Genomic DNA, 19,659 nt, shown 5'->3' with positions numbered 1-19,659 from the left:
AGCAGCTGGATGTCGGGGACTATGGCTGGATGTTGGAGAGAAGCGGCTTGACTTCAGAGTGACAGCTTGATGGTGTAACTTTGGAGAAGAGTCTGGCCAGAGACAGACAGACTTGAGGAGAAGAAGGTGGCATCATTTCTACCCCTCAGGGTATTGTGAAGATTGAATGAGAAGATGTATGTCAGGTACCTGGCAATGTTGGGGACACATGCAGAGCTCAGTAAGAGGTGGCTCATTATCTGCTGCCAGGATCACCCCGCTTCTCTTATCTTTGCAAGCCCCATATTCCTGCAGCCTTGGGCTGGCCAATTCCTGTGCATCCTCTGGGTCTCCCTCAGGTGTCTTCTCAGGGAAGCCTTTCCCGATCCACCCCACCCCGTCACACATTGCGACTCTCACCCAGAGCTGTCCCTCCTGCCAGAAGGAAGCCCACAAGGGTAGTGACAGACCCTCTGCCCCCAGCACCTAGGAGAGTCCCTACCTGTAACATAATGTTCCTGAAGCCTTCCCTGGCCTCCCTTCCACCACCACCTGTCTCCAAGTTCAAAGCGCCATGGTCAGTCCCTGCCTGGGGCTCCCATGGTCTTTCTCCCTCCCTCCTCAGACCTGCCCCACGGCAAGGTATGGGTGGGGCTGGGGAGGTTCGAGTCAGATCAGCCTGGATCAGGTGCAGGTGTTGCCCTGAGGCTGTGTGACCTTGGGCAAGTCACTGTGGGGCATCAGTCCCTCCCTTGCTAAGTACACACTCAAACAAGGCTTGTTCCTTCTTTACACTGGGAGCTCTACCACTTATAGTTAACAATTTGCCCAGCCCAAGAGCCCCAGGCAAGCCAGGCCGGTTGGTCTTCCTATTCCTACTACAACTGAACTCCTTAAAATTAGTTAATTTCACAAGCCAAACTATGACACATTCTCCTCAGACAAACAAAACACTAAAAAGAATCAGGGCTCCTTGGGTAAATGACTGATTTCAGGTCTGGGACATGGAGAGCACAAGATGATCTTGGAACAATTTGCATCAGACATCAAGGAAGTAATAACAATAATAACAAATTACGATGTTTTGAAGACATGGAGCCAGCTTGGAGGAGCGCCCACGGGCTAAATCTGCTACCATTTGAGCATCAAAGCAAGTAAAGGAAGTAATGGATTGTAACCCACGGAGTAAAATAAGAATCCATGGATCCATACTGCTAATGAATCAGAGAGAAGGGAATAAATGAGAAAGTATAGCTGCCTCACAGTACAAAGGCAACTCATAAATGGAGAAGGACTAATGGAAATAGAAAAGCAGCCAGTATGGCCGGTTGCGCTTGCTCATGCCTGTAATCTCAACACTTTGGGAGGCCGAGGCAGGCAGATCACGAGGTCAAGAGATCGAGACCATCCTGGCCTCGATCTAAAAAAAAAAAAAATTAGCTGTGCCATGGTGGCATGCGCCTGTAGTCCCAGGTACTCGGGAGGCTGAGGCAGAATCACTTGAACCCGGGAAGCAGAGGTTGCAGTGAGCCGAAATTGCATCACTGCACTCCAGCCTGGGGACAGAGCCAGACTCCGGCTAAAAAAAAAAAAGCAGCCAGTATGGTAATAATTATTTCAGGCAAGAAGTAGTCATGAATGCCAAAACTAGTGGGTCAAGGTTTGAGGAGTGATAGGCTATATCTATGGTTGCAAAGTCTTCATTCATGACATTAATTACCAAAGAAAAACCCAGCATCGATCAGAGAAATGCAAATCGACATCATGTGCCTCCTAGCTGGTGCTCTGAAAACTCAGCATCACCTCAGTGACAGTCCTGCCAGAAACGCATCACCTCATCTCCCCATGAGCATATACCAGTGTGCACTGCACTCCTCAGAAAGGTCAATCAAAGGAGACTCAGGAAACCTGACGACTGAATGCAACTGGATCCTGGACCACAAGAACAATACTGAAGCTCTCCAGTATGGTGTTGGGCCCTTGTGCAATTAGAGCGTGGACTGTGCATTAGATAGTGTCAGTACCCTGTGTGCTGTGATTTCTGCTGTCATGGCTTCTTTCTAATTTGGTCTTGAGGGACAGTGACCATAAGCCAAGATAACCACTCTCTAGGAGAACCGAATGGGTTCTCTGGGTGGGGGTCAGGTGAGATACAATGAGAAAGTAAAATTAAAAGGTACAAAACAGAAGAAATTTATTATTCTTGGGTCGCAGAGAGGTTAGGGATGCCTAAGGGAGGCGGACAAGCAGATGGGGAGCGGCAGTGAGAGACGGTGGGAAGGAAGGGACTATGCCTGTGCTAGGGTCCATGGGAATCATCCTTTAGGATTTCCCTTGGGGCCTGTGGACTGGCTAAAGAAAATACGAGGGAAGGGTTAACTCATTTGCACTACTCTGATACTGGCCATTAGGTGCTATGGCGGTCAGCGGCTGTGGGGTGTGTTGCGCTTTAGGTCAATGAGATAAAGAATAAACGAGTTATCTCACACACTACCATATACAGAGAAGTGTTACCTACGCCAAGGCGAAGGGTACGACTGACTCTCAAACAAGTCAGGCCTAAAAACAGATGCGGAGACAACAATTATATTTACCACGTTTATGACCCTGTATTAATGGAAATGTCTTTATTCCCAAGAAACAGACCTTGAAGGACTGAGGGGCGGCGCTGAGGTTCCCGCTGGCCCCTGGGCGCCCCCTGCTGGCCCGTCCTCCTCCCGCCCCCAGACGTCTGTACAGAGCATGCGTCACACCGTCCCTGGGTTTCCAGCGGTAGCCGTTCACCCGCGCTCTCGGATGCGCTTCTCGCTCGTGGCCTCCCGGGCTTTGTCTGCGTTGTTCGTCCCACGGTCGGGAGCCCAGTTCCGCCGCCCCGCACCCGTCTCCCCCTGGGGGTTCTCCCGGCAGCCGTCTTGCCACCCCGCGTGGCCGCCGGCTGCCAGACGCACAAGGGAGCGCGAGGCGCGGCGACCGAACGGTGTCCCCGGCTCTGAGCGTGGGGAAGGCCGCGGGGCCGCGCCCACTCGACCGCCGTCCAGGGGACTGCAAGGCGCCGCTACATCCGGCTTGACGCTGGCGGCGCAGGCCAATCACGGCCGGGGACGGGTGGGCGCGGGGCTGGACGGGTTTTGTAGTCGGTGCGCTAGCGGGACTACTGTCTCCACAGTCCCCTGGGCGACATTGGCGTCAGTGGCTGCGCCCGAGGCCCCGCCCCTCACAGAGCATGGGCCAATCATAGCCGGGGGCCGGGCGGGCGCCGGGCATGATGGACCTTGTGGTCGGAGCGCGGGCAGGACTCCAGCCCCCAGCGGGCCCCGCGCGCCGGAGGGGAGGAGCCGTGCGGCGGCGCGGGCGGGCGGGCGGCCGTCGGGGCAGGGCGGCGGCGGCGGCTGAGGAGGGCCCGGCCTGCGAGATCCTCGGTGGGAGCCGGCTCAGCCCTCGGCCACCATGTCGGCGCCGTCGGAGGAGGAGGAGTACGCGCGGCTGGTGATGGAGGCGCAGCCCGAGTGGCTGCGCGCCGAGGTGAAGCGGCTGTCCCACGAGCTGGCCGAGACCACGCGTGAGAAGATCCAGGCGGCCGAGTACGGGCTGGCGGTGCTCGAGGAGAAGCACCAGCTCAAGCTGCAGTTCGAGGAGCTGGAGGTGGACTATGAGGCTATCCGCAGCGAGATGGAGCAGCTCAAGGAGGTGAGCCGAGCCGCCCTGCCCCGCGACCCCCACCCGGCGCCAGGGCCTGTGGGCGTCGTCCCTGGCACCAGGGCGGCCAAGGTCAGCTTGCCAAGCGGGGGCCGGCAGGGGTGGGCTGCGGGGGCGGAGGGGGCACGGGCCCAGAGCCGGGGACCTGGGCAGTATGTGGGAGTGGGCCCGGCCTTGGCTAGCAGGCCGGTGCCGCGACCGTTGCAGACGCCGCTAATGCAGGAGTCCGGGCGCCCTGTCGCCTCCTGCAGCTGCCTGCCTGCTTCTGTGCGGACCTGGGCGGCCCGGGCGGGGCGGGGCTTCGTAACGGCTGATGCTCTGCGGTGGTCGCTGTTCCGGGTGTGTCTGAGTGTGGGGTGGGGTTGGGAGGGCAGTGGCTGAGCCGAGAGCTGAGGCCACGGATGCTGGTGACCCGCTGGGAGAGGCCGAGGGTGGGCCTGGGTCTGGGTGGCTGCGGCTCTGTCACCTTCAGAGAAATCACTTCCCCTCTCTGGGCGCAGCTACTTTCGGAGCGTTTCTGCTTCTTTCATGAGTGCCTCCGAGGTGGGGAAGGGTCATGGACAGCGGCCTAAGTGAGTAGGGGCTCGGGGTTGCATGTGGAGGTTGCCCCTGGCATGGGTCCCCCAGTACCCTTGCCCCAGGCCCAGCGCTCTGTCCTCATTGCCGGGATTGCGGTCCCACCAGTTAGCTGACTTCCCTGGCCGACTTCCTGTCCAGCCCCCACTCTCGGGCTCGTCCCCTCGCTGTGGCTGGCTGTGTTCCTCTTGGACGGAGACCTCAGTGGTCTGTGCCATTCCCACTGTGGGGAGAGGAGGTTAGACCACCAGGCTGGTCGAGGGTCTCCAGGCGGCAGGGCAGCGGGAGTCTTGGACAGTCGTTCCCCAGCTTCTCTTCTCCCCTTCCCTGACTCCATAGCGTTGTTTGCAGGAATTGCTTTCTGGGAGGATACACCAGGGTTTGAATCCAGGCTGTGCCCCTTGCTAGTGATGTGGCTTTGGGTAGAGGCCCTCCGTGAGTCTTAGCTTCCCCCTCTGCAAAATGTGAGTGCAGTACTGCGTGCCCAGAAATGATTGTTGTGAGGGTCATGTATTTGGAAAGGACTGGTGTGGGGTCAGGAGTATAGCCTGGTGGTGTGCTCCCTTCCCCCACTTGAGTGTGTCCTGGTGAGCCCTTGGCTTTTGGTTTCCAGGCTTATCCCCTGGCACCTCTGCTCCAAGTCAGCCCAGACAGGTGCCTAAACCATTTGCAGCCTTCCTTGCCTCCCCCTTGTCTGAGGAGACCCGTCTGTGGAGAGCAGAGAATGAATCCAACCAGATGCTTGGATGTCTGGGCAGAGCAAGTGCTCAGTTAGTACCAGTCAGTGGCTGACCCTGGGCCAGCAGGAGCTGGGTCCTCCCCCATCGCCCTCAGGACTCGATTCTGTTGTCTGTCAACAGGTGTTGGCACCTTCTGCAATCCATGCTCCCGTGGTGCTGGAGCTATAAGAGGGGTGAGATGCAGCTGCTCTTGGAGTCCCCATCTTAGGGTGGGGCGTGTTATCGATAGGGAGGCTGGGGGCTCTGAGAATATGGAGTGGGAGTGGACTCAGCCAGTTTCTGGTCTCCTGTAGTGGGGCTCACCCTCTCCAGCAGGCAGCACTATCTGTTGGAGCGCTTTTCCCTCTGCACACACAGAAGCAGCCCTCTTCCTCCTACCAGGTGCATCGTGAGCCGCTCCTGGGCAGCCTCTACAGTCCCTGTCTCTGTCCACAGCTTGGGTTTGGCAGTGTCCTCTGTGAGAAGGAATTGTCGCTGACCTAACTTGTCCCCACTTTGGTGCCCTTCATTTGTCAGGACTTTGCTATTCTGACACAAACGTTTTGGCACAGTGAAGAATCTTGGCATTTTCATGGCATGTATCTGGAGGGTGAGTCCCTAGCGGAATCAGGAAGAGGGTATATCTGTTTCTGTGGGTACTCTTTAGGCGTCTGCTTGCTTGTTTTTTGTTACCACCAGGTTTCCCCATGTACTGGCCACATGGCCTTGGACAAATTACTGCTCTGTTCAGAATCTAGTTCTCCTTTGTAAGGTGGGATAAGAATGTTTCTGCTCAGTCTCTAGCAGAGCCTAGAGGAATGTGCATCAGCGTTTCAGTTTCAGTAGATGTTGCCAGAAAGTTTCTACCAGTTCATCCCCCATCAACAGCATGCCTGTTCCTCACACCCATGCCAACACAGGCTGTTGCTAACCTATTTAATTATGGCCAGTATTATAGTTGAAAATATTAACTCTTTATTTAAAAAAAAAAAAACAGAAGATTTAAGGTTTTTCTCCTGTAGAGCGGTGTACTGCCTTAATTCTTTTTTTTTTTTTTTTTTTGAGACGGAGTCTCGCTCTGTCGCCCAGGCTGGAGTGCAGTGGCGCAAACTCGGCTCACTGCAAGCTCCGCCTCCCAGGTTCACGCCATTCTCCTGCCTCAGCCTCTCCGAGTAGCTGGGACTACAGGCGCCCGCCACCACGCCCGGCTAATTTTTTGTATTTTTAGTAGAGACGGGGTTTCACCGTGGTCTCGATCTCCTGACCTCGTGATCCGCCCGCCTCGGCCTCCCAAAGTGCTGGGATTACAAGCGTGAGCCACCGTGCCCGGCCGCCTTAATTCTTTAAAAAACTTTATTTCTTGAACTAAAGTGCATTTAGTTACTAATAAATTGTGCTCCAAATGGAGTTGCTTGTACTCCTGCCCTGCATTTGTAGATAATAGGATCGTTGAAGGAAGGATGCTGGCCTGCTGGTCCCAGTGTGTGGGTTTCTGATCAGAGCTGAGGAGGGTCTTGTGGTGATGAATGGGAGACAGTGCCAGTCCTGTTGCCTTTCTCATGGGATGGGGGAAGTGTCTGTGTCCTGCTGACATCATAGCGTGGTGCTGGCTGAGGCCGCAAGTGAGGTGGGTGCCCCCTGGTTGTTTTTGCCTAATCATTCTGCTAGTGATTTCTTGAGCCTGACTCAGTAAGGGCCATATCTGTCCCAGTTCCCAGTGTGCCTTTTCTCTTCCTCTCTCTGGAATGGTGGGGAAGAGAATTAGATGGGCTTTGGTCAGCAACCTGGTGTTCCTGGTCCTGCGTGGCCGTGAGACACTTTGCTCTGTGTTCTCAGCTGCAGCTTTAAGAAGACAGGTGTGCTGAGGTGGCAGCTCCTGCCTTCAGGGCACAGGCAGGGACTGTAGCTAGGTGGGCTGAGGCTAAGTGCCCATGTGGTCCTCATGGTCAGGGGAGGGTAATGGGGGTGGTCTGAGAACAGTCTTGACTCCACCTGAGCTCAGGCTCAGAGAGGAGGTCTGGACACCCTCACTGCCTTGGTGTGCCACCTCGGGGCCAAAGTGCCAAGCTCTGGAGCATCATTGTCCTTGTCTGAGAGGTGCACGTGGGTGAAATTGGATGTTGGACTGGGCACAGCACCCAACACGCAGCAAGTGCTTCGTAGGTCTTCGGACTGAATCTCGTGCCTCACTCAGGTCTGTCTCCTTGCTGCCGCACCTGCAGCTTCTCCCTGTTCTTGTCTGATAACCCCTGAGAACACTCTTGTGTCCATTTCTGAACAGAAGGCTGTTGAGAGCAGGGAGGCTCTGGGAGACCCAAGGGCCTTTCAGGGGGCTGGGTGGTGGCAGTGGTCTGCTGTTGTATGAAGAAGCCTGGCTTGGGTGGGAACTGGGGCCCTGTGAATACCTGAAGCACAGATGGGTCTGACAGTTGGGGAGAGGCAGCTATAGGCATCCAAAGATGATGACCATGTGGCCACACTGTTGTCACTAATTGTTGGGCAACTCTCTCCCCACCACGCCTCTCTTTCCCCATTTTTAGAATATGGGGCAGGGGGTCATGAAGGAATCTTTAGGGACCTTTACACTTTTAAAAATGTCTGAAACTCCCATGTCGAGCCCTGGTGCTGTTTCTTCCTGTAGGGCCTGGCGACTGGGTGCTTGTATATCTCAGTCATCCTGGGACCTGGCCAGGGAATCTGCCCAGCCCTAGCCATGCGGATGGTGTGCTCCAGGCCAGCCCTGCCAGCATGTGGAGGCGTGGACCTGGCCACCCTCCACGGGATTCAAGGCAGGCACAGCTGTGATGGAGCAGCTCGTCTTTGGGGACGCCAGGCGAGCATGCTTTGTGGCTTAGCAGGTAGATCCAGAGGAAGGCCAGGCCCAGTGCTGGGAGCCTCTGGACCCCTGGGGGTGCCTGGCACCACCTGAGCAGGACCAACTGTATATGATGTCTGTCCCTGTGGACTCCATACTGACTCCACAGGAGGAGTCTGGGCCCTGCCTGGTCTCCCAGGAGCTTGCGGCCCTGGATGAGCCACTGCCTGTCTGGGCCATGATGGGTTAATAATGATGCCTGTTACCTTGGCCCAGTGCTCTGTGAGCCCCCAAAGTCAGGGAGGGGTGTCCCTGTGCCCTTGTGTCTGAGCATCCGGCCCAGGTCCATATAGGATTCTTGCTAGGTCTCCCTTGTCACTTAGGGACCACAGTCCCTTCCTTTGAGGGAGGAGATCAGTTTCTTCTTTGTCAGTTTTGGGCATCCCCCAGTCAGTCAGACCTGCTTCACCACATAGGTGGACCAGATAGAACTGTTACACACATCGGGGGTAAGAAAGATTTGGTTTCGTCTCAGACAATATACCAGCTGTTTGAGGTGGTGGTGGCTGGTGGCCAGAGCTGGCCAGGACTATGCAGGCTTTGACAGGTAAAGCATTGGCCTTAGACCCTGTGTTGTCCAGTGTTCAGAATGTGACCTCTGAAGCCGAACTCTGGAGCAGGAGAGGGCCCAATGTGGCTGCCTAGCTGCCTCCTTGGGCTCAAACCCTGCTGTCCCAAGCTGGGCTCTGCTCTGCTGTGGGAGGTGGATGGAGAGATGGGGACTGAGTGGCAGGCAGGCGTCCCTTGCCACCCTCAGAGCATTGCAGGCCAGGGTTAGGGTTAGGAGGATGCCACTGGGGGCCCAGCTTCTTTTTTAGAAGTTACTGTGTTTTAAAAAATCATACATTCACTTCAAGAACAGCAGAAAGTGGAGAGAACAGTGTCAATAGGACCTGTGTAGACCGCGCAGGACAAATGTGGGGAGCACTGGGTGTTTCTCCCTGCCAGCTCTTCTTCCCTTGTGAGTGTGTGATGTGTACAAGACACCATCAAACAGGGGAAAGGCTTTGTGCATCTGTAATAGTTGTTTTTTATTAAAGTTAGTTTGTTGCTACTCTGAGATACAGAAAAGCAGGTTTAATTCAAGTGGATAAAGACAGGAAGGTTTCTGTGGATGCAGAGGTTCTGTGGCACTTCTAACTTATACTGTTGTGTTATTATATGAAATAATTGTCATGGTTTGCTTTTTATAGTTGGCTTTTTAATTTATTATTATTATTTATTTATTTTGGTAGAGTCAGGGTCTCACTATGTTGCCCAGGCTGGTCTTGAACTCCTGGGCTTGAGCGATCCTCCCACCTTGGCCTCGCAAAGTGTTGGGATTAGAGATGTGAGCTACCACACCTGATCTATAGTTTGCTTTTTTTTTTCTTTTTGAGACGGAGTCTTGCTCTGTTGCCCAAGCTGGAGTACAGTAGCTCGATCTCAGCTCACTGTAACCTCTGCTTCCCGAGTTCAAGTGATTCTCAATGCCTCAGCCTCCTGAGTAGCTGGGATTACAGGTGCACGCCACCACGCCTGGCTAATTTTTGTATTTTTAGTAGAGGCGGAGTTTCTCCATGTTAGCCAGGCTGGTCTCGAACTCCTGACCTCGGGTGATCTGCCTGCCTCAGCCTCCCAAAGTGCTGGGATTACAGGCGTGAGCCACCGTGCCTGGCTGCTTTACTCATTATTTACTTATTTATTTATTCATATTATTATCATTATTATTATTATTATTATTTGAGACAGAGTCTAGCTCTGTTGCCCAGCATGGACTGCAGTGGCACGGTCTCGACTCACTGCAAACCCTGCCTCCTAGGTTCAAGCAATTCTCCTGCCTCAGCCTCCCGAGTAACTGGGATTACAGGAGCCCACCACCACGCCCGGCTAATTTTTGTGTTTTTAATAGAGACGAGGTTTCACCATGTTGGTCAGGCTGATCTCAAACTGCTGACCTCAGATGATCCACTCGCCTCGGCCTCCCAAAGTGCTGGGGTTACAGGCGTGAGCCACCACACCCGGCCTTTACTAATTTTTTAAAGCCACCTTCTTTGTTGGACATTTCGACATAACCAAAGGTGGAGAGAGTAATAGGGTGAGTCCATGTATGCTCCTGCCCTGCACCTGCAGTTTGCAGCTGTGGCCAGTCTTGTTTCTTTACCGCAGTTCATCCTGTGTAGCTGTGTCTGTAAGTACACCAGTTGTTTTGCTGAGAAAATAGAATCTTTTCTTTTGTTTTGAGACGGAATCTCACTCTGTCACCCAGGCTAAAGCACAATGGCACAGTCTCGGCTTACTGCAAGTTCTGCCTCCCAAGTTCACGCCATTCTCCTGCCTCAGCCCCCCGAGTAGCTGGGACTATAGGCACCTGCCACCATGCCCAGCTAATAGAAAATAGAATCTTTTTTTTTTACAAAACTTAACCATTGTTGAATTTTCACACCTAAGAAACTAACAAAAATTCTTTAGTGTCATCTGTTGTCCAGTCAGTGTTTGGATTTCCCCAGTTTGGCTCATAAATTTCATTTTATAGTTACTTTGTTTGCTTCAGAAGCCAAGCAGGATCTGCAGGTTGCATTTGGTTGAAGGCCTTGTCAATTTTTTTTTTGGAGACAGTCTCGCTCTGTCACCCAGGCTGGAGTGCAGTGGCCTGATCTTGGCTCACTGCAATCTCTGCCTCCTGTGTTCAAGCAATTCTCCTACCTCAGCCTCCTGAGTAGCTGGGACTATAGGTGCACACCGCCACACCCGGCCAATTTTTTGTATTTTAGTAGAGGTGGGGTTTCACCATGTTGTCCAGGCTGGTCTTGAACTCCTGAGTTCAGGCAATCAGTCCTCCTTGGCCCAGCAAGGTGCTAGGATTACAGACCTTGTCATTTTATTTTATTTATTTATTTATTTATTTATTTATTTATTTATTTATTTATTTATTTTGAGACGGAGTCTCGCTCTGTCGCCCAGACTGGAGTGCAGTGGCGCAATCTCGGCTCACTGCAAGCTCCGCCTCCCAGGTTCACGCCATTCTCCTGCCTCAGCCTCTCCGAGTAGCTGGGACTACAGGTCCCCGCCACCACACCCGGCCAATTTTTTTGTATTTTTAGTAGAGATGGGGTTTCACCGTGGTCTCGATCTCCTGACCTCGTGGTCCGCCCGCCTTGGCCTCCCAAAGTGCTGGGATTACAAGCGTGAGCCACTGCGCCCGGCCCCAGACCTTGTCATTTTAAAGACAGCACCATGTGTGGCCTGTCCTGTCCCCTTTCATACTGCGCTGGCATTAGCCCTGGCTACTCTATTTTATGCTGTGGAGCGTGCCGGTAGGCGGAGATTCCCACTTTATCTGCCCCTGCCAGACACCTTACTTTTGTCCTTCTCTTTTATTTCCTTTTTTTTTTTTTTTGAGACAGAATCTCACTCTGTTGCCCAGGCTGGAGTGCAGTGGTGTGATTTCTGCTCACTGCAACCTCTGCCTCCCAGGTTCAAGGGATTCTCCTGCCTGAGCCTCCTGAGTAGCTGGGATTACAGGCGTGCACCACCACGTCTGGCTAACTTTTGTATTTTTAGTAGAGACAGGGTTTCATCCTGTTGGTCAGACAGGTCTTGAACTCCTGATCTCATGATCTGCCTGCCTCGGCCTCCCAAAGTGCTGGGATTACAGGCGTGAGCCACTGTGCCTGGCCTCTCTTTTCTTTTTTAAAATATTAGCCAGGGGCTGGGCGTGGTGGCTTACGCCTGTAATCCCAGCACTTTGGGAGGCTGAGGCAGGCAGATCACGAGGTCAGGAGATCAAGATCATTCTGGCTAACACGGTGAAACCCCGCCGGGCGTGGTGGCGGGCGCCTGTAGTCCCAGCTACTTGGGAGGCTGAGGCAGGAGAATGGCATGAACCTGGGAGGCAGAGCTTGCAGTGAGCCGAGATCGTGCCACTGCACTCCAGCCTGGGCAACAGAGCAAGACTCCGTCTCAAAAAAAAAAAAAAAAAAAAAATAGTAGCCAGGGTGCCTCCTTCAGCTGATGCATCATGGCTTGGCTCTTGTATTGCTGCATTGTCATCACCTATTCTGGTTCATCTGTCGCCCCAGCCTTTACTGTGGAGCTCTGCCCACCTGAGGTGATGTTGTCATCTAGTGAGTGTAGATGCCAAGCACTTCTAAACCAGAAGGGAGGAACTAGTATTGTCACTGTCCTACCACTGGGGGCGCTGAGGTCATAGTGAGGACCACTCATACTCTTACTAGCATGGCAGTGGACTCAGACATTCTTGGCTTGACTTCTGTGACCTGGAGCCGGTCTCTCCCTTCTCTTGGCCTCAGTTTCCTTGTTTTAGGCCAGTACATTCCTGACGCCCTTAGAGGTGGATCAGCTTCTCCCTCTAGTGACAGCATCATGGCGGGCTCGGGCCCAGGACGCAGCTGCTTTGCAGGCATGTGTTGCCTGCTGCCTGGGCTCCCCAACTGCTTTGCTCTGCCCTTCCTCCTCACACCCATGTTCCCTCAGTACCACCCTCACAACATGCAGGGGTGTAGGGCTGGTTGATGACAAGCATGTCCATGAGCCCAGGAGATTCCTTGGGTGTCCTAAAATGTGACCTAAGATAATTATCGGGGAACCTGCCCCGATATTCATGTAGGTTCTTTTCTATTTTCCTTAAGCATCGGCCAGCTTGAGACATAAAGGGACAGAGTACAAAAGAGAGAAATTTTAAATTTGGGCGTCCGGGGGAGACATCACATGTCGGTAGGTTCCGTGATACCCCACAAGCCGCAAAAACCAGCAAGTTTTTATTAGGGAGTTTCAAAAGGGGAGGGAGTGTGCGAATAGGTGTGGGTCACAGACATCAAGTACTTTACATGGTAATAGAATATCACAAGGCAAGTGGAGGCAGGGCAAGATCACTGGACCACAGGACCGAGGCGAAATTAAAATTGCTAATGAAGTTTCCGGCACCATTGTCATTGATAACATCTTATCAGGAGACAGGGTTTTGAGATCAACCGGTCTGACCAAAATTTATTAGGTGGGAATTTCCTCTTCCTAATAAGCCTGGGAGCGCTATGGGAGACTGGAGTCTAGTTCACCTCCGCAGTCTCCACCGCAGTCTCCACCGTAAGAGACGACCATGCCCGGGGGGCCAATTCAGAGACCTACCCCCAGGTGCACATTCTCTTTCTCAGGGAGGTTCCATGCTGAGAAAAACAATTCAGCGATATTTCTTCCATTTGCTTTTGAAAGAAGAGAAATATGGCTCTGTTCCACCCGGCTCACCCGCGGTCAGAGTTTAAGGTTATCTCTCTTATTCCCTGAACAATTGCTGTTATCCTGTGCTTTTTTCAAGGTGCCCACATTTCATATTGCTCAAACACACATGCTGTACAATTTATGCAGTTAATGCAATTATTACAGGGTTCTGAGGCGATATACATCCTCCTCAGCTCACAGGATTAAGAGATTAAAGACAGGCATAGGAAATCACAAGGGTATCGATTGGGGAAGTGATAAGTGTCCATGAAATCTTTACAATTTATGTTTAGAGATTGCAGTAAAGACAGGCATAAGAAATTACAAAATATTAATTTGGGGAACTAATAAATGTCCATGAAATCTTCACAATCCAGGTTCTTCTGCCATGCTTCAGCCGGTCCCTCCGTTTGGGGTCCCTGACTTCCCGAAACAGATAATGGCATCTCATTGTGGTTTAAGTTGCACTTCCCTGTTCACTGATTGGATCGGGCCAATTTTATTACTTCTGTGAAGCACAGTTCTGCTATAACACATCTTTTGAAAATGTAAATTTGTTCCAGACTGATTGATGTATGAGGGAACAGTTTGAACATGATGAGAATTTTGATATATGAGGGAACAGTTTGAACATGATGAGAATTTTGTATTTGCCTACGTACAGTTTTCTCCTCAGAAAACACTAGTGTACACAGCCCTGCACCCGGCCTACCTGAGCCATGTGAGGATACACAGGATACACACACCTACAGCTTCCCATTCCATTTCAGAACACCCACCTACTGCCTCAGGTGGGTAGCTCATGAGTTGCCAGCCGTGACACCACACCCACTAGCAAACCTCAGGGCTTCTTAAGATAAAGTGTCATGTGTATTGTAGCATTTATGTGTCTTTTTTTTGTTTTTTTGAGATGTAGTCTCGCTCTCTCGCCCAGGCTAGAGTACAGTGGCGCGATCTCGGCTTACTGCAAGCCCCGCCTCCCAGGTTCACGCCATTCTCCTGCCTCAGCCTCCCGAATAGCTGGGACTACACGCACCTGCCACCACGCCTGGTTAATACTTTGTATTTAGTAGAGATGGGGTTTCACTGTGTTAACCAGGATGGTCTCGATCTCCTGACCTCGTGATCTGCCCGTCTCAGCCTCCCAAAGTGCTGGGATTACAGACTTATGTGTCTTTAAGCCATTGAACATGTATACAACTGTGCTACCAGCCGGGCGTGGTGGCTCACGCCTGTAATCCCAGCACTTCAGAAGGATGAGGCAGGCGGATTATGAGATCAGGAGATCGAGACCATCCTGGCTAAAACGGTGAAACCCCATCTCCATTAAAAATACAAAAAAATTAGCTGGGTGTGGTGGCAGGTGCCTGTAGTCCCAGCTACTCAGGAGGCTGAGGCAGGAGAATGATGTGAACCCGGAAGGCCTGTGGTGAGCCGAGATTGCGCCACTGCGCTCCAGCCTGGGTGACAGAGCAAGACTCCGTCTCAAAAAAAAAAAAAAAAAAAAAAAACTGTGCTGCCTTTTTATCATTAATTTTAAAAAATGAACTACTGTAAAAAACTTAGATTTATAGAAAAATTTGAAAAATAGTAGAGTTGCTGTATTCCCCACACCCAGCTGCCCCCTTATTATAACATTGTACATTAGTGTGATATATTTGTTACAATGGATGAACCAATATCATGGCATTATTATGAATACTTTATTCAGATTGCCTTAGTTTTTACCCGATGTCCTTTTTCTGTCCCAAGTATTGTCTAGGATATCACATTACATTTAGTTGTTGTGTCTCCTTAGGCTCCAGTTGACTGTGACAGTTTCTCAGACCTTCCCTGTTTTTGATGACCTTGACAGTTTTCAAGAAGATTGGTCAGGTGTTTAGTAGAATGTTTTCCACTTGGAATTTGTCTGATGTTTTTTCTCGTGGTTAGATTGGGATTATGGGTTTGAGGGAGGAAGATCACAGAAGTAAATGCCCTTCTCATCACATATCAAGAGTGTGTATTGTCAGCATGACCTGTCACTGCTGCTGTTGACCTTGATCACCTGACCGCCACTCTAAAGTTTTTCTTTCTCTTCCTGTCCATACTGTATTCTCGGGAAGGAAATTACTGTGCATAGCCCATACTTGAGTAGGGAGTTTGCACCACCTCTTTGAGGGCAGAGTGGTATCTATATAAATTATTTGCAATTTTTCTGCATGGCAGACTTTTCCCTCCCTCCCACTCTTGTTAATTATATCAATGTAGACTCATGAAAGTTCGTTTTATTTATTTTATTTGGGATGGAGTCTTACTCTGTCGCTCAGGCTGGAGTGTAGTGGTGTGATCGTGACTCACTGCAACTTTGACCTCCTGGGCTCAAGTGATCTTTCCACCTCAGTCTCCCCAGTAGCCAAGGCTATAGGCATGTGCCACCACCCCCAGCTAATTTTTTAATTTTTTTAGTAGGTACATGGTCTCACTATGTTGCCCAGGCTCGTCTTTAATTCCTTGGCTTACATACTTCTCCTATCTTGGCCTTCCAAAGTGCTGGGATTGCAGGCATGAGCCACTGTGCCCAGCCCATAAAAGTTTATTTTATACTTTGGGTTATAATCCAACATTACCTCATTTTGTTGCTCAAATTGCTCCAGCTTTGGCTCTTGAGAGCTCTTTCAGATGGCTCTTATACCCCCTTTAACATACCACATCGTGGTGCCTCTTTTTTTTTTAAAGTGCTTCCTTCCTTTCTGGCACTACAAGACGTTTCAGGCTTATCTGTTTCCTGCCTGAGTCCTAGAATCAGCTATTTACCCCAAGAAGCCCTGGTTTCTTTAGTTGAGAGAGATGTTAGAAACCAAGATCTGGTTGCTATGTGTGCTCAGTGCTATTAGGGTGTCTTTGATTTAAGGCCTGTCGGCTACAGAACAAGGAGATTGTTTTGAACATGCAGTTAGTGGCTGGGCGCAGTGGCTCATGCCTGTAATCCCAGCACTTTGGGAGGCCGAGGCGGGTGGATCACCTGAGGTCAGGAGTTCGAGACCAGCCTGGCCAACATGGGGAAACCTCGTCTCTACTAAAAATACAAAAATTAGCTGTTCGTGGTGGTGGGCGCCTGTAATCCCAGCTACCCAGGAGGCTGAGGCAGGAGAATCACTTGAACCCAGGAGGCGGAGGTTGCAGTGAGCCAAGATTGCATCATTACACTCCAGCCTGGACGACAGGAGCAAAACTCCATCTCAAAAAAAAAAAAAAAAAGAAAAAAATGCAGTTAGTGTACACTAACCCATGTATATACACATGTCAATAAATATACCTGTATGTATATTTAGTTAACCATGAGTTCATACTGATGTAAGAACTCTAATCCATTACCACATGGATCGTTCTTACCACCTTCCCTTGCTTATCTGTAACCTCCCACTCCAACAGTGAGACACCTGGCTCCCACCATCCAGCATCCAGTAACTTAATTGTTTCATTCCAGTTCACATGTACAGCAGTAACAGAATTGTTAACCTGGGTCCCCATGGGAAACAATTTTATCAACTAGAGTTACAGTGCTTTTGTGTAATTCTTTTGCCTTTAGTCTTATAGACTCTACTTATTTCCAAAGTTACTTAAGTTAGGGCTGGGCTCAGTGGCTCACACCTGTAATCCCAGCACTTTGGGAGGCCAAGGAGGTTGGATCACCTGAGGTCAAGAGTTCGAGACCAGCCTGGCCAAGATGACAAAAACCCGTCTCTACTAAAAATGCAAAAATTAGCTGGGTATGGTCCTGGGTGTCTGCAGTCCCAGCTACTTGGAAGGCTGAGGCCGGAGAATCACTTGAACCCAGGAAGCCGAGGTTGCAGTGAGCCGAGATTGTACCACTGCATTCCAACCTGGGGGACAGAGTGAGACTCTGTCTCAAAAACAACAACAACAACAACAAAAAACCAACCACCCCGGCCAACATGGTGAAACCCCATCTCTACTAAAAATACAAAAATTAGCCAGGCTTGGTGGTGTGTGCCTGTAGTCCCACCTACTTGGGAGGCTGAGGCAGGAGAATTGCTTGAACCCAAGAGGCAGAGGTTGCAGTGAGCTGAGATCTCGCCACTGCACTCCAGCCTGGGCAACAGAGCCAGACTCTGTCTCAAAAAAACAAATAAATAAAAAAAAAAAAGTTACTTTAGTACTTTATTCCCCCATCCCCTTCAGTGAGGTTGTTTGATACATTTGTAATACAATTAGATTATTTTGTCACATTCTACATTCCAGCCCAGGATCCCTTGATCTCTCAAATGATTTTTTAAAACAATTCACATACTAATATTAAGGTTCACTTTTTGTTTTTATAAATGCAGTGGCATTTATCTGCCATTACAGGATCATACAGAATAGTTTCACTGCCTTAAAAAAAACCCCTGTGCTTCACCTGTTTAAATCCACCCCCTGTCAACCTCTGGCAACCACTGATCTTTTTACCATAATTACGGTTTTGCCTTTTCCAGAATGTCACATAATTGGAATCATACAGTATATAGCCCTTTTCAGACTGGCTTCTTTCACTTAGCATTATGCACTTAAGATTTATCCATGTTTTTTCGTGGCTTGATTGCTCTTTTTTTTTTTTCTTAAATCACAATAATATTATATGGGTGAACCACAATTTATCTGTTCACCTATTGAAAGACATCTTAGTTGCTTCTACTTTTTGGCAAATATGAATAAAGCTGCTTTAAACATTCACGTACAAGTTCTAGTGCAGACCTAAGTTTTCAAACCATTTGGGTAAATACCTGAAAAGTCTGATCGCTGGATTGTATAATAAGACTGTATTTAGCTTTGTGAGAAACTGCCAGACTCTTCCAAATGCGAATACCATTTTGTATTTCCACCAGCATTGAATGAGAGTTCCCTCTCCTCAGGCTCCACCCTCATAGTTCGTCCTGTGGTGGGAAGAACTCTGGGTATTGCAAGGAGATGGCATAAGATTCTCCTGCCACTTGCTGACTGTGAACCTTACCGGCGTCTCTTTCTAAAACAGTGCTATTAAGGTGAAGAAGTGTGATGAGGGTTAGAGATGAAGTGAGGAGAAAACCCGGGCTGCAGCCACGCTCTCCTGTGGCTTTCAGCCCAGCCTGGCCCAGGCTGCTGTGCCCACTGTGCCATCCTCCCCTCGCTTGGAACAGATGCAGTCTGGACAGCTGCTTGGCAGGGCCCCCAAGCTGTCCCCTCCTTCCCTGACTACAAGCTGTTGAATGGAGATTTGTGTCAGGGCAGCCAGCTGCCATGGAAGATGAGGGCTGGTCCCCAGGCCCCAGGACTGGCTTCTGTGTCCTTGGGTGGAGTAGCTAGGGTCTGTGGGGATCTTTGCCAGCCCTGGGCGCAGCTGGCCAGAAGCCTGTCTGCTGACACTGGGGCAATTAGGGTGTAATCTTCTCTAAATGGCACCCAATTCTGGCTAAATCCCTCCTGCCCAGGGATGAATTCCCAGTTTTCTAAAAGCAGCTTAGCATTTGGACGTTGCCCAGGGCAGCTGGGGTTCGCGGTTGGCGATGGGATGGCTGCTTCTGATTGATGTGGGCCTCAAAGAGGAGGGGCCATGGGTGGGCAGAGGCTGGTGACAAGCACCACAGCCCTACAGTGTTCCCTGTGTGGGTGCCTCTCAGCCCTGAGTCCTAGCAATCCCCACATCCACAAGTGTAAATCCTCCTTGGGGAAATGCAGTTCCAAAGCCACACAGTAGGAAGGGTGAGCCAGCACCCCTCAGCCTCCTGTGGTGTGACGGACAGATGGGCCTGCAGAGGGTCTTGGGGCTGGGCTGGTCCTGCAGCGTACAGCTTGATAGATATAGGCTGGCAGAGGTGGGCGGGCGCTGCCTCCTGGCCTGGACCCCAGTTCCCAGGAGGCCCCACCCTCTCTTCCTGGCCTGGACCCCAGTCCTCAAGAGGCCCCACCCTGTCTTGCAGGGACTCCTGCAGCCTTCCCAGGCTCCTGCTTGAGTGCTCCTGGGCCTCCTCCCTCCTCCCTGTCTACCTGCCAGGTGAGGCTGTCTGAGTTCCTCAGGGACCACCTCCACCTCCTGCCCTGTCTCCTGTTACCCCCTTGCCCCTCCCTGTACCACCTCCTCTGGGAACCACCCTGCTGCAAAGAAGAAAAATGGATTTTGGAATGAGAAGGCTTATGGTCCCACTCAGATGAATCCTCTCACCTTGTTGATCCTCAGTTTGTTCACCCATGAAAGGGAGCAATAAAAGTTTTTACTTTGCAAGGCTTGTGTGAAGACACATGATTCACACCCACCTCTGTCCGCTCCTGGGGGCCCTGGACCCCACATCCTTTGTTGCCTGTATCTGCTTAGGAAGTACCTTTTGAATAAAGAGAGGAGGGAGTTGATTTAGTGATGCTGGAGCATCCCCACCCAGCTGGGGATGGATGGGAAGAGCTGGCTGAGGGGTTGGTGAGGTAGAGTCTCCCACATAACACTCATGGGATCCCATTGGGTGGGTCATTGGGTCTGTGAGGGGCCCAGGTAGTCAACAGGTCTATTTCTGGCTTCTTAGCTGACTTGGGTTCCAGTAGAAGCATGTGGAGCTGGCTAGTCTGCTTGTACCCCAGGGTCACTGG

General features: G+C 51.1%; 1 protein-coding gene across 2 annotated transcripts in view; it reads left to right on the top strand.

Annotated features, from left to right (window-relative positions):
- Positions 1-3,336: 3,336 nt before the first annotated feature.
- Positions 3,337-19,659, top strand: part of BICD2 (BICD cargo adaptor 2) — a 55,208-nt gene continuing 38,885 nt past the window's right edge. For both annotated transcript variants that reach the window (XM_032164533.1, XM_032164532.1), the window contains exon 1: positions 3,337-3,666. In XM_032164533.1, the coding sequence (XP_032020424.1) occupies positions 3,427-3,666 (240 nt within the window). In that variant the 5' untranslated portion in view covers positions 3,337-3,426. The remainder of the gene's footprint in view (positions 3,667-19,659) is intronic.

This window comes from Hylobates moloch, unplaced genomic scaffold (genome assembly GCF_009828535.3).
Source record: "Hylobates moloch isolate HMO894 unplaced genomic scaffold, HMol_V3 SCAFFOLD_10, whole genome shotgun sequence".
NCBI classification, from domain to species: Eukaryota; Metazoa; Chordata; class Mammalia; order Primates; family Hylobatidae; genus Hylobates; species Hylobates moloch.
The sequence above is the reverse complement of the archived record's forward strand: the minus strand, read 5'-3'. Positions and strand labels throughout refer to the sequence as shown.